At 41.2% G+C, this 14925-nt stretch overlaps 1 protein-coding gene across 3 annotated transcripts in view; it reads left to right on the forward strand.

The window, feature by feature from the left end:
- The window catches only part of RPS6KA5 (ribosomal protein S6 kinase A5), a 451666-nt gene that overhangs the window by 198305 nt on the left and 238436 nt on the right, over positions 1-14925 (forward strand). For all 3 annotated transcript variants that reach the window (XM_069208183.1, XM_069208185.1, XM_069208184.1), the window contains exons 8-9: positions 4025-4175; positions 5456-5617. In XM_069208183.1, the coding sequence (XP_069064284.1) occupies positions 4025-4175; positions 5456-5617 (313 nt within the window). The remainder of the gene's footprint in view (positions 1-4024; positions 4176-5455; positions 5618-14925) is intronic.

Here is a 14925-nt window from a genome sequence, read left to right on the forward strand (position 1 = left end):
TTAGAGGGTCATGGGGGGGACGCAAGTTAAAGTCACCTAAAGGCGCGAGTTACAGTTACTTGAAATTAACTCTAACTGCTGGATGTCAGTGGTTTTTCATGAGTGAAATCTAAGTTTAACTATAACGTCCCTTTAACCTTTGGTTTTTTTCAGTGAATTTCAGAGGTTTAAAAAAAATATATTTCCTAACTATAACGTGCCTGTAACATTTGTTTTTTTCATTGAATTTCTATGGTTTTTAATGCTATTTCCTAACTATAATATCCCTGCAACCTGGTTGTGTGAGGTGGTTTGTGAGTGGCTGTGGTGGTGTGTATGTGAGTGGGTGTGTGAGTGGCTGTGTTTGTGTGGCTGTGTGAGTGGTTTTGTGGGTCTGTGAGTGGCTCCATGGGTGTGTGAGTGGCTGTATAAATGGTTGTGTCGGTTTATAAATAGGTGTGTGTGTGTGGGGGGGGGTGTGAAATCTGTGTAGCTCTGTGAGTGGGTGTGTGAGTGGTTTTTAGGATCTGTGATTGGGTGTGTGAGTGGCTGTATGGGTGTGTGAGTGGCTATGTGGGTGTGTAAGTGTGTGTGTGAAAGCTGTGGTTGAGTACGTGGGTGTGAGTGGTTTTGGGGATCTGTTAGAGGGTGTGTAAGTGGCTGCAAGCATGTGAGTGGGTGTTTCGGTATATGTGTGTGAGAGTGTGTGGATGTGTAAGTGGTTGTGTGAGTGTCTGGGTGTGTGAGTGGTTTTGTGGGTCTGTGAGTGGGTGTATGAATGGCTGTATGGTGTTGAGTGTGTGAGTGTGTGGATGAGTGCGTGAGTAGGTGTGTGGATCTCTGAGTGAGTGTATGTTTTATTTTAAATTGGGGTCTGGATCCCTGAATTCTCCTCGAATCCATGAAGATCTGGGGAGGACCCAGGAAGGATATGGAGAGGATCCGTGGCTCCTTGCGTGGTAAAAAAAAAAAAAAAGGGTTTTGTACTATTCCTTGACCATGAGAGGTCCCTCACAGACAATTCCATTAGGCTCATGGGGTCAGGGTACCTCTGCCCTGACCCCTTCTATCACTTTTTATCATTATTTTCCCCGCTGGGAACTGAGTCCCGATGAAGAAAATGGCTGCCGCAACTTTTCTCTTAGGTTGCGTTCAGCAAATCTGAGGAGGATCCGCAGAGGATTTGCGTCCCTACATATACAAATTTGAATTTTCTATAATATCTCAAAAACTACTGAACAGATTTACACCAAATCACAAGAAGGTCACTTTCTGGACCAAGGAGTAGCTTTATGGCATATTTGGTGTAAATAGTCCAGCGGTTCGGCTGCTATACCTGTTCAAAATCTCTATGGAAATTAACATGGAGAAAATACGTTTTGGGACCCCCCTCCCCCTTTTTCTCAGCCCACGCTCAACTAATCACCTTGAAACTTTCCAGACAGTGCTGACCTGATCATCATATTTTTGGGGAAAATGTTGTGAAGATTTGTCAACTGGCACCAAAGATATAGACAAGTGAAAAAATGCTTTTTTGTGTAGAAACTAGGTCCTATCTATAACTACCTAGGGGGGACTGCCACTAGGTAATATAAACTTACTGCAGAGGCAATGCTCTAGAAATCAACCACAAAAATACAAATATATGGACATTAGACCTCTTAAGTCTTATAAAAGGAAGTAATGCCTACAGCAGAAAAGCCTTGAGTGAGTCGCCAACCTTGCATACCTGGGCATAATGCTGGACACTAATCTATCCTGGTACCCACATATACAGTAGCGGAGAGTTGTGCCCCCACACAGTGCATCGACCATACTAAAAAAAACAGCAGGCCACAACATCAAAAGTGATTTCCTCGGCCATTAAGTTTATAGGTCCGAAGCACAGGTGGCAGCTTTATACGGTTCTGAGCTTCGGGCCATAGAACATGTGGATAAGTTGATAATTGGGGAAAATAATTTCGTAAGGTCCTTATTACATCTTTCCAAAGGAACACCTGTTGTCCCATTATTCCATGATGTAGCCCTTGCTGCCCTAAGACCTTTGCTCTATTGGGTGAGGGTATGGACTGAGCCTGAACTTGCACCTAATGGAGAGGCCCTAAGGGAACTCTTGAGTATTGATTCCAAATGTGTTCTTCTAGGGTGCCGTTATGTTGCAGCATGGTTATCCAAGCTAAGTTTGAGGTCTTTCTGGCTGAGCCCTGAGTCCTTAACCATGCCCTGCAAGAGACAACTGAAATAAGTATACTGGAAATACATTTTGGTTGCCATATCCCAAAATTCAAGAATGTTTACACTGCACAATTCTTGGAGTTTAAACCTTCTCCCCACTTTGCATTGTTTATGGATATGATATGCCCACAGTTAGCCAGGATGTATTTTCGAAAACTTCGTTATGGTATACTTGATATTGAAATGCACAGATTAAAATGGAAAGGACACATTGGGAAACTTGGTGATTGTCGCTGTGCTTTGTGTAACTTAAATACCAAATAAAATATGGAACTTGTATTGTTTTGCTGACTTGCCTATAAGAGGCAAAGGCGGCTCTGGATTCAACATGAAACTAGGCCTAACAAATTATCCAATTGGCCTTAGGGTTCTGTTTAGTGATACCTCTACCTTGGTGGTGACCTGCCTGAGCAGGTTCCTGTTTTCAATAGGACTGCTGAAGAGAAAGCGTGGTTTTAATTTATGACAACTGATCAAGACTGAGCGGCCCTTATTGAAAGAAACACATGCTGGTGTACACGCTGCTACAGTGTTGCAATCCAAACGACCATCTTGTTGTATCAAGGCACTATTGTGACAACTATAATCATTGTGAACAAGGCAATTCGAACACTTAAAATAAAATAAAAGGGCAATCTGGAATACATTGACTGTTTTTTTTACACAGATTAACACTTTGGTTGCTCAGAGGGCTTTCTGTACTTATTGAAAGCACATTATGGTACCTTGCACGCGCACTTTGAGATAGATCCCTTAAACAGTGCTGGGTGTATTTAATGAGAACCTGTTAAGCAGTCTTAAAGGTCAATGCAGTGCATGTGATGCTGAAAGTTTTTAAGGATATTTTATTGTATAAATGATTTATGCTGATGTATTGTACTATGTGTGTGTTTTAAGGAATTGTATTTCCAAATAAACAGTTTTTAAGTGAAGTATATATGTGTGTGTGTATGTATGTATGTATATGTGTGTGTGTATATATATATATATATATATATATATATATATACACATCATGTGATCAGGGTCATAGGGAGGACTAAACATGTCAATGTCAGGCATTTTTTCTGCCATCCAGTTCCAACAGTGGGCTTTATATATATATCTAGCTGTCACTTTCTGTGGTTGCCGTCTTTAGGATATCTCCTGCATCTCGATTTTTCCTCTGAATATTGGTGCCTTTTTCATAATTCTCTTCTGGGAGTGAGGGGAGAGTTTCCCTCATCTCCTCTTCTAAATTGTTCATCCTGTTTTCCACGTCCATATTGTGGCAGGACAGGTCTTCCTGAATTTCAGGCGTGTCTCCTTAACAATCTTATTCAGTTTTTATATCATTGCAAATACTCCTCTTGCACAGCTTGTTATCATTGGTATAGAAAATATGTCTTGAATTGTGTTTTATCATACTGAAAATTCTACAGGAATGAGTGAGCAGTGTTTCTGTGCATACAAGTTACTTATTGTGGTAATGCTTATACTGGGTGTTATTAATCTCTCTTCCTACAAATGACTTGCTTCCCTACCCCTCATAGCCATTGATACAGATTATGGATTGGGAACTGAAAATTCTGAAAACCATCTATGGATATAGTAGGGGGAGAATCTCTGTGTCTCCTTTTCATAACCTTATTTGTGCTCAGCAAACATTTTCTGTTCTTTGGCTACTGTCCAGGACATACCATAAATTTTGAGGAAAGAGGGTACTAAGGACTACCAGTATTAAAGATACATTGTGCTTTATCTCCTTGAGCGTGCTTATGTGGACATTAAGTGCACTTTTTTAAAATCTTCCAATATTCCTTGTTTGCAGAAGAATATTAAAAAGTGACCCGGTTTATCCACATCAAATGAATGCTGTAGCTAAGGATCTAATTCAGTCTCTTTTAATAAAAGATCCAAAAAAAAGACTAGGATGTGGACCAGGCGGATCAGATGAGATAAAAAAACACCCTTTTTTCCAGGTAAAAGAAGTGTTGAATCTTCGCTATATATGTATGTTTTCTTTGATTCCATTTCCTATTTGAGTATTTTATATAATATGGTAAAATGTCAACATTATTTATTTTCATAGATTAACTGCTGTATAAATCTTTGTGTGTTGCTATATGTGCCAGTAACGTACAAAAAGGGTAGAATTAGTGTTGAACCTTAGCAATTCATGTGCATTTTTCTTTGATTTAATTTTCCAGTTTTTAGATGTAAAAATCGATCCTCGCAATTTTGGGCTACTTGTTCTTTTGTTTTTAAATAACCAGTGAGAATTATAGATGCATTGTATGCTTTCTGCTGGACTTCCATTTCATATGCTAGTACGTCACTGTAGTTCTGTTGTAAAGGAGGGCAAGCATTCTTCCAAACAATTCAAATAAGACTACCTTTTACTTATACCTATCTCTGTGTTCCTGACTCCGCATCCTGGTAGGTCTGTTTTTTTTTTCTTTGCAGAGGCAGGAAAGGATGTTTTCTTACATAAATACAACCAGAGTTGACATTATTGATTTGGGTGGTGGGAATCATATTCTAACAACATCTTTGATTTGCAGGGTGGAAATCACTACCACTAACTAGTGGTGTATATTTGTGTTGCTCCACATACTTTGATTATTTGACTTCTAGTTGAACCGTGGGTTGTACTTAACCATGGTGGTGCATGTGCTAAAGCTTTGAGCCACGCATAGAAAATGTGTTCGGTCTTGTGAATTGTTTTTAGAAGCAAACATTGCAAGTGGAAACTCATCAGATTCACAGTCTTCTTCAGAAAGATTTTCAGGGTTGGAGTCCAGGTTGGATTCGACTCTCTTTGGGTAGAACTGGGTTTCTTCTGTGATTGTCTGCATGAAAATACAAAATCCACCCCTAATTTGTTTTTTGTTTATACATTTTTTTGTTATGTTTTGAATACCAGGCATGAGCACCATGTGTAAACTAAAAAGGTGCCAGTAGTATAAATCTAATTTCTATAGGCTTGCTTAATTGTTTTGTATAACAGAAACACCTGGCTTGAATCTAAGAACTCATTTATTAGATGCACTCTTAAATGCATACACCTTTCAGATTCATGTTTACTGAAACGACCTCAAGTGATTGAACTTCCTGAGGATGCCAGTTATTCAAAATGCTATAGGGACGTTAATAAATTGGTTGGTTTTGCCAGACTGTTTGTATTTTTAGAAAAATCTGATGATTCACTTTCGAGTTCATGTGAAAATTGCCCTTAAAGTACCTTACTGTTTCTCTTTAGAAAATAAACTGGGATGATTTGTCTAAAAAGAAAGTACAAGCTCCATTTAGACCAGTTATCCGCGATGAGTTGGACGTTGGCAATTTTGCAGAGGAATTTACAGAAATGGATCCTACATATTCTCCTGCAGCTCTGCCACCATATGCAGATCGAATATTCCAGGTACTTCCAGCTCTTGATTTAAATGGTTGCTAGTTAATTATGTATGGTTTATGGTTATAAGAGTATCCTGTTCTCAAAATCAAACTTTTCAAGTTACCTAAAAGTATATTCTCTATTTATGTAACGTTCATATTAAGTTTGTACCTGGCTCTCTCCGAATTCACTGGTTATCAGTTCCTTTAGACAGAGAGGAGAGTTAATTTTCTGATCTTTAGAGATTAGTACTGTTCATTCTATTAAAGAATACATACCCAGACCAAAAAAATCATCAAAGTTGGAAAAAGATATTATGATTCAAACAAATTTTCTAAGAACAGGATAATAAAATATGTAAAGGCTCACTCATAGAAGGACTGCATATAAATGACAAATACATGTGTGAACTCTGAACTTGGTTTAGGTCATTTTAAACTCTCTTCAAAATACTGAGCCCAGCTGTTGATTTAGGGTTGTTACAAGAAAAAAAAGTAATCAAGTTGATGTACATTAAACATGAAAATATATTGGTTGGGCCACAGCCAGAATTGAAAACATCCACACCATCTATTTTGCAAATCCTTGCTGGTGGGTTTTGACAAAGGGTATCTGTGGTGTGTTATCAGTCCACACCGAGACAATACATTTGTTCAATATGTAAACATGAATCCCACTAAAACCCTGAATACCCCTGTTCAGCTGCTGATATTTTTTACCCATTGCGAAGGTTGGAGCTGCATAATTATTGAAATATTTCTGTTTACTGGATTTTCACCTCAACATTCATTCTGTAGTTGGTTTATCATTTGCTGATTCACTGATATTAGAGTAATAGTCTTTTCCATTTTAAAAGACTCGCCTTGATGGATGGAAATGTTTACATTATTCTTAACCACTAGCCACTAGTATTACTCTAAGCACATTTCATTCCACCCTTCCTGGCTTGACAGAAATATTACAGAAAGTGACCAGCAATTTCCAACTTATCACAATTTGTACATAGTCACAAAACAGTACTGCTTAGAGTTTGAAAGTTATTTTAAACTGCACTTGAGGTGTAGTTTAAAATAACTGACCTCAGAAATTTTTGGTATGATGGCAATTTTCAGTCTTCTAATTGCACCCTTGCCTTCCACACCCATATCGTTTTTTTGGGGCATCTGTCTAGGATGTACCATATGAAGGATGGTGTATCTGTAAGAAGGGAAACCTATTTGGTATGTAGTTTCTGATTCTTGATCATATTGCAGATTATTTATTACCTTCCCTCGCCCCCTCTCCTAAAAGGACTGTATTTCTGAGAAACCTTTTTTTTAAATTGGGTAGCTCAGTCTTTTTTGTCCTGGATCTATGTACTGATCTCAGCAGCATGGGTAGTACCTTTAAGGAGTCACTATGGCACTGTGTCAAGTTGAGTTTATAAACAGTGAAACAACTTAGTAGACCTCCCCTTTTATTAATGCTGTCATTATGGCAGGTTTTAAAAGTTAAATGGCCCGATGCCAATATTGTGAGCAGACAAATTCCTGAGCCATGCTTCTGTGATGACCTTGGGTACTCTGTGGTCATGGCCAATTGTGCTCAGGATTCACGCTGTGGTCCCGAAAAATGAAGGCGAAGTGAACCCAGTATAGTTAGAAAGGTTTCACATATGTCAGTGATTCCCAAACTTTTTAGAATCACAACACACTTTTTAGAACAGCAAGCTTTCGTGACCCCCGACCTTTAATAGACATGAGATGAGAAGATTTTTTAATGTAACGAAAGCATCATGTGGTATCACATTGTCATTTACAAACAGCACATTTTGCCATCGAAACAACCACTACGTTTGTACTGATATACACGTTTACTGCTAATACTATATAGCACACAAATTATATGTGTGGAAATTGGTTTTCCATGTATATTAGTCATTTGTGCATCCATCACCAAGTAAATGTCTTAATTTTTTGATTCCTATTTAAATGTCTGTTTCAAGCACACTTCAGAATTACAAAAAGTGCTTTCTTTTTACTTTCCAAACTGCTGGATGCTTACAGTTCATTTTCAGGTATTTACGTTTTGTTTTGTATTGCAAAAAACAACGGATTATATTGTCACATAATGTACCTTAAAAAATCCTCTCACTTTGCAGTCAGGGAAAGAAAGTAAACATCAGTCCCCATGTTAACCCCTTGGGTTCCCTGGATGTAATGGTTACGTCCTCAGCTGCAGCACCTCCCTCCTCTGGGCAGGGATGGCAGGGGAAGCGCCCCCGCCACCCACAACACCCTCTCCCCCCATCCCCTCCCTGGTCACACCAGACTGAACACCCCTTCCCAGGGACATCTGATGACGTGCTGACCTCATCAAAGGTCGTCCCCATTGTGCTGGAAGCATGGCTTCCCGCGCGACTTGAGGATAAACTGATTTGTTTTTCCACAGATGGGGGAAGGGAGTATGTCAGAGAGGCATCGGAGGAAAGGAAAGGCTTTTCCTTTCCTCAGATGTCTCTTTGAGCATTCCTGCAGCACAATCGTAAAGCAATGGTGCTGCAGGAATGCCCACTAGACACTAGGGAGGTTTTATTTTTGGTAAATAAACAAGGGGAGCGGCCCCTTAGGCAAGGGTCGCTCTCCAAGGGGGGCAATTTAGTTTAAGGCCATTTCCTATTTTAATTAGGCCGATCTGCCCCAAGGGGTGCAGAAAACACTAGACACCAGGGATAATTTATTTTGTTTTCTACAGGGGAGGAGCAGCCTCTTAGGCAAGGGTTGCTCCCCTGGGGGCCAAATTTGTTTTAGGCTATTTCTGCCCACCTTGGGGGCAGATCGGCCTATTTTTATTAGGCCAATCTGCCCCCAAGGGGGGCAGAAACCTCTAGGCACCAGTGATTTATTTTATTTATAATTTCATAAGGGGAGCGACCCCTTGGGCAAGGGTCGCTCCCCAAGGGGGAAATATTCTATTAGGCCATTTCTGCTCCCATTGGGGCAGATAGGCCTACTTTTATTAGGCCAGTCTGCTCCCAAGGGGGTAGAAACCACTAGACACCAGGGATTTTTATTTGTTTTCAACATTTACATAAGGGGAGCGACCCATTACGCCAGGGCCGCTCCTGGGGACATATTATATTAGGCCATTTCTGCCCCCCTTTGGGGGGGGGGGGGGTCAGAATGCCTACTAGATGCCAGGGAATTTTTTAAAAAAGAGAGGGGTGGGAGCAGCCAACCAGTATGGGCATGGTTATGCCCCCCACCCCAACTGAAGGTGGTAAACAGTCTTCCAGCCCCCCTGCAAACTAAATGATCTTATCCCAACGGCAAGCAAGAGGACATTTGATTATTTTGAGTTTTGGTTTTACATTTGGGTCAAGGGAGCATGGCTAAACCTCAATATCGTCCCACTTGGAATGGTGAGCAGCTGCACCTTTTGGACTTTGGAACGCTGCCACCTAGAAAATTCTACCAGACCTACACACATCTGAAAATTAAACATCTGGGTGAGTCCACGGTGGTGTGCTTCACATGCACCCCACACCATTTTCTTACCCACAATGCCCTGCAAAGCTCTAACTTTGCTTGAAATCATGCATTTTCCCTACATGTTTGTGATTGAACCTTCAGGAATCTGCAGGAATCCACAATTCCACCTAGCATGGTTGCATCCGTACCAATGAAAATTCTGCCCCACTTGTCAGCCTAAAAACGTTTTTTTCAAACTGCCCTTCTGGACCCGCTTTGGTTCCCTCTCAATTTTGGCATGTTTTTGGGCCTTCCCTGTCACAGGCACTTGGCCCACCTACACAAGGGAGTTCTCATTGTTATCGGGAGACTGAGGGAAACGTTGGGTGGTAGGAAATTTGTGCCGGTGTGGTGATCCCACACAGAAATGTGAGGAAAATGTGATATGTTTGCTACAATTGAGGTTTACTGAGGATTCTGGGTAAGAACAACTGATGGATCCATGCAAGTCACATCTCCCTGGACTCCCCCAGGTGTCTAGTTTTCAGAAATGTCTGGGTTTGGTAGGTTTCCCTAGATGGCTGCTGAGCCCAGGCCCAAAAACACAGGTGCTCCCTTGCAAAAACAGGTAGTTTTGTAATAGATAATTTTGATGTGTCCATGTTGTGTTTTGGGGCATTTCCTGCCGCTGGCTCTAGGCCTAACCACACAAGTGAGGTACCATTTTTATCGGGAGACTTGGGGCAATGCTGGGTGGAAGGAAGTTTGTGGCTTTCCTCAGATTTCAGAACTTACCATCACTAAAATGTGAGGAAAAGTTTTTTTTTTCCTTTTTGCCAAATTTTGAGGTTTGCAAAGTATTCTGGGTAACAGAACCTGGTGAGAGCCCCACAAGTCACCCCGTCCTGGATTCCTTTAGGTGTCTAGTTTTCAGAAATGCACAGGTTTGCTAGGTTTCCTTAGGTGCCAGTTGATCTTGAGGCCAAAATGCACAGCTAGGCACTTTCCAAAAAACATGTCGGATTTCAATGTAAAATGTGATGTGTCCATGTTGCATTTTCTGTCGCGGGCACTAGACCTACCCGCACAAGTGGGGTACCATTTCTATCGGGAGACTTGGGGGAACACAGAATAGAAGAACAAAAGTTATTGCCCCTTTTCTTTCTCTACATTTTTTCCTTCCAAATGTATCACAGTGTGTAAAAAAAGAAGTCTATTTGAGAAACACCCTGTAATTCACATGGTAGCATAGGGACCCCGGAGTTCAGAGATGTACAAATAACCACTGTTTTTCACCACTTTATCTTGTGCCCATTTTTTAAATACAAAGGTTTCCTTGGTACCTATATTTCACTCTTTATATTTTACCAAATGAATTGCTGTATACCCGGTATACAATGAAATCCCAATGCAAGGTGCAGCTCATTTATTGGCTCTGGGTCCCTAGGGTACATGTGAAGCCACAAACCCTATATATCCCTGCAACCAGAAGAGTCCAGCAGACGTAATAGTATATTGCTTTCAAAACTCTGCCATAGATGGAAAAAGTTATAGAAGAAAACGTGGACAGAAATGGCTTTTTGTTCACCTCAATTTCAGTGTATTGTATTTTAGCTGTTACTTTCTGTATGAAAACCTTGAAGGATCTACACAACTGACCCCTTGCTGAATTCAGAATATTGTCTACCTTTCAGAAATGTTTAGCTGTCCAGCATTGTTTCACATCCATTTCTGTCACAAAAAATAGTAAAAATGGGGTATGTCCCAATAAAATACCAAACTTGTGTTGCAAAATGTGGTTTTCTGTTTCAAGTCTGCCTGTTCCTGAAAGCTGGGAAGATGGGGATTTTAGCACTGCAAACCCTTTGTTGAAGCCATTTTTAGGGAAAAACCACATGCTTTCTTCTGCAGCACTTTTTTCCCTTTTTTGTTAAAAAACTAAGTTTTAGCTCTATTTTGGCTAATTTCTTGGTCTCCTCCAGGGGAACCCACAAACTCTGGGTATCTTTAGAATCCCTAGGATGTTGGAAAGACGGACGCAAATTTGGCGTGGATAGCTTATGTGGACAGAAAGTAATGAAGGCCAAATAGCCAAAAAGAGTCTTGGCACCTAAGGGGGAAAAGGCCTTGCAGCAAAGTGGTTAAAAAAAATAAAGCAGCCTGACCTTTGTCCTCTGTCTTTGAACCACCATAAATGTGAAAAGTTAAACACAGAATTTAAAGGCAACTTTATTTAATACGTAGACCTTAACAACTCACCAAAAATCAGCTCACAACCTACCAGTTGGCTGCGTACCACCGTTTGGGAAACACTGACACATATCAATAGTTTCCGTGCAAGACCTACCTTGTAGTCTGAGCTGCCCTCCTAGTCTTTGTATGACTGTTTGCACTTATGAGAAAAAAGGCTCTAATGTAAGCAAATGACCTAAAAATTTACTGATGAAAGTAAATGACCAGATGTTAATGGTATAATATGGGTACAGAATAGGTGGTTGTTCATATAGGTTTAGATTATATTCTTGGCCCGTTTCCCACTGTAGGTGTTCACATCACACAATAACAGTGTAATATGAATTATTATATAGCAGACATTGAATTTTGCCTTGGTACTTAAAGTCGATGCTACAGTGAACAAACTGAATGGTATTTATTGTGTTAATCTTGAAAAGATGTGAGGGTGAGTTAGTCCTGCCATGATTTGAATCTGTGGCAAGCTACACATATTAATCAATTTTAGGATTGCATTAATTGCTCCTCTCCCTTCCTCCTCATTCATACATGTGAGGAACATGTGCCTCATGAACAGCCCATTCGTAGCACTTTAATTTTAATTCTCATGTTCAGAACGAGTCCTTGGATCCTCTGTTGTGGCTCAGATGACCTGCTCTGCTCAATAGTTGCTGATCTTCTTGTTGACAACCTGTATTATTGAACAATAATTTCTTGGGTAGGGGTGGTTGTTCATCTTCTGTTCTGGATTCATGCCTGTATAGTGAGTGGTCTTCATGAGCGTCAATTTCTGTTTTCCCTCCAAGGTTTAGCTTATGGGCTACTGATGTTTTTTGCCACACCATCAACTCTTCAGTGCATGCATTGGGCGTCATGAGGTTCTTCAATGGCCAAACAGCTTTTGGTTCTTTACATCCAAAACCATCAATTCTGGGCTTGCCTGTGGATTCAAAGAGCAGCGTTGTTGGCGTTGATGTCATTGCTCTGAACTATTCCTTTGCATTATCCATTTGTCCACTGATGGTTTGGATTCAGATTTTTTCTTTCTATACATTTCTGAGTGGGGTTGGTGTCCATCTCTTGCACCCTTAAGGACCTCTAGGGTTGGTTCTGGATTGTGTTTCATCTGCAACAGCCGGTTCTTACACCCTGTTGGCTCCATGGCCACTGGTCATATTCATGCTGATCGCCCTGAGGTTGGGGCAGTTCTACCATTGCTTTGGAGGAGGTCATTCTCAATGGTGGGTTCTGTATTATGTGCCATAATCGCCTCCCATTTCTTGTGCCCTGTTACCTCCATGGCCATTCGCCATGGCAAAGATGGTCGCCTAAGGTTGGGGATCATGACACATTTGCATTTCTCCTGTTGTCCTGAAGGAAGGGCACCCTAGAGTCTTTCCCAGTTCATCCTGGCTTCGGTGATGAGCGGTGGATTCAGCACACTCTTCTTGATGGAGTTGCAGCAGATTTGCTGACGTTCTACTGGTGATTGCGCTGACGGTCTACTGCAAGGTGGATGCCCTGTGGCGCATTGTTTCTTTTGCCGCCCAGGGAAGTTCTCGACAGCCCTGGACTTGCTGGTCACTTTTATTCTCCTCCCTGTTGGCCTATCTGTTGTATCTGTAGGTGAGGTTAGGAGCTTGTGTTTCCTATTTGGTGCCCCTGTGATCTCCTGTCTGCTCGGAGGATTGTTTACAAGGGGCTTGCTCCAATGGTCAAAGTTTGAAACCAGTGAGGCTTCTGTTTTTACAGTGCCATGGATGCCTGGCATAACCTTTCTGAATCCTTGGATATGACATAGACAGAAATTCTAAGAGCTTGTTACTGCTTAAGGTCTGTGTAATTCCTGGTCCTGCTCCCATGTCCTAGTTGAACCCCTTCACAAGATCTTCTATTTTTTGGTGTATGATTCCAGTCAGTCATGGGTGTGTATCCTTGCCCCTGGACTGAGTGTTTTGCTTGATATCTCACAATCATACCAGCCCTGGCAGTTGGCTGACAACTTGTTGTAGGTGCAGGGGGTTCTGGCTGCACTTTGGTTTTACAGAGATATCAGATCATCTTCACTTGGGTCTTGTTCCACCTCTTTCTCTGATGGTTAGTGTCAGTATCTTTGGTGTCCAATGGTAGTTTCTGACCACTGTTGATATGATGTATGTCCTTCCCTCGCTGCCATCTCTCTTACTGGAAGCGGTCAGCTATATTTATCTGGGAAATGCGCCTCTTAGTGTGGCTCTTGAATGCCACACTCTGGTCTATCCCTGCTCTACTCTTGGATGCTTGACAACTTTCAGCTCCTTAACCCACTCTTTCCTCCTATTATTCCATACCCTCAAAAAGTAAGATTCTCCCCAGCCTCAATTTCCTCCGCTAAATCCTTTTGGTTTTGCTCTTGATTTTGCTTTCATACTCTTACTTTGTATTAACAAAGTGCTTCAAGTCGCAAATTTTTGTCTTCACTCACTGAAGACAATCCAGCAACTCATTCCATTTGAACATGGTAAAATTGCCTTTCATGCTCTTGTTGTTGCTTGGCTGGACCTTGGAAACATCATCCTAGCTAGAGTACTCCATTAATTTCTGGCCTCTCTCAAAGGCATTTTTCACTTGTGGTTAGACTAGTAAACTCAGCAAAAACATACAATCACATTACTCCCTTCTGAAAGACTTATACTTGCTGCAGGTCCAAGAAAGAACTCAGTTCAAGTTGTGCTGCATAGTATAAAAAGACGTATGCAAGCGAAATTCGAATTATCTAGCTAACACCTTGATTGCTTTTGGTGGATCCAGGGGGCTGGAAGTGACTTGCTTTTCCTGGAAATCCTGCCTTTGACCACAAACAGTCCTTCTCTGAGGCTGACTCCTCAGCATGGAACTGTGCATGTGAACTGTGAAATCTGTCCTTCTCTCCTGCTTTAGGAAGCATCTCAGGACACACCTGTTCAAACAATTTCTGAGATAGCCCATTATCGTGAATCATTACTATCCCGACCATCCAGATCTACTTTGTTTTACTTAAGCCTTATTTAGAATGTTGTTCTTGTGACATACTTGGGTTCAATTTGCTAACTGTGACAGTTGCTGAATCACTCCTTGTGGTGTAGCAATTTGGTGTAGCAATTTGAACCGACATTTCTTATACTCTTTGTGGGGCTACATTGGATCTGCATTTTGAATATACAATTAAGACTCCTCTTACATAGAAGTGCCGCAAGTCTATTCCAGGTGAGCTGATCTTAACAATATAGCGAAGATTTGAGTTAGCTTCTCTGAGTATTAAGGCACTTTTACTTGTGGCCCACCAGGGAAAGTTATTCGGAAACAGCTACTGCTCTGTTTTATTTGTTGGATCGATTTCAGTGGTAGGGATTGTGTTTTATTCAGTCTGCCTTCCTGTCCGGTTTGCTTGGGAACCCCATTCCAACTCACCTTGTTTCTAACACCTTTTGGGGAGTTGCGCAGACATTGTGTTGCCTTGCGCTGTTAGAGTACACATGCTTGTGTGTATGTGCCTGGAACAACATCACAGCTCTCTGGCCAGGAGTCCTTCTACTGGTTTGTAAACTGAGCGCATTTGAGCATGTATATATCGGTCAGGTCAGTGCTTTCCATGCTCCACAGAACTAAAGAGAGTCAAGGACTGTGAAAATACTT

The sequence above is a fragment of the Pleurodeles waltl genome, chromosome 9 (assembly GCF_031143425.1).
Source record: "Pleurodeles waltl isolate 20211129_DDA chromosome 9, aPleWal1.hap1.20221129, whole genome shotgun sequence".
NCBI classification, from domain to species: Eukaryota; Metazoa; Chordata; class Amphibia; order Caudata; family Salamandridae; genus Pleurodeles; species Pleurodeles waltl.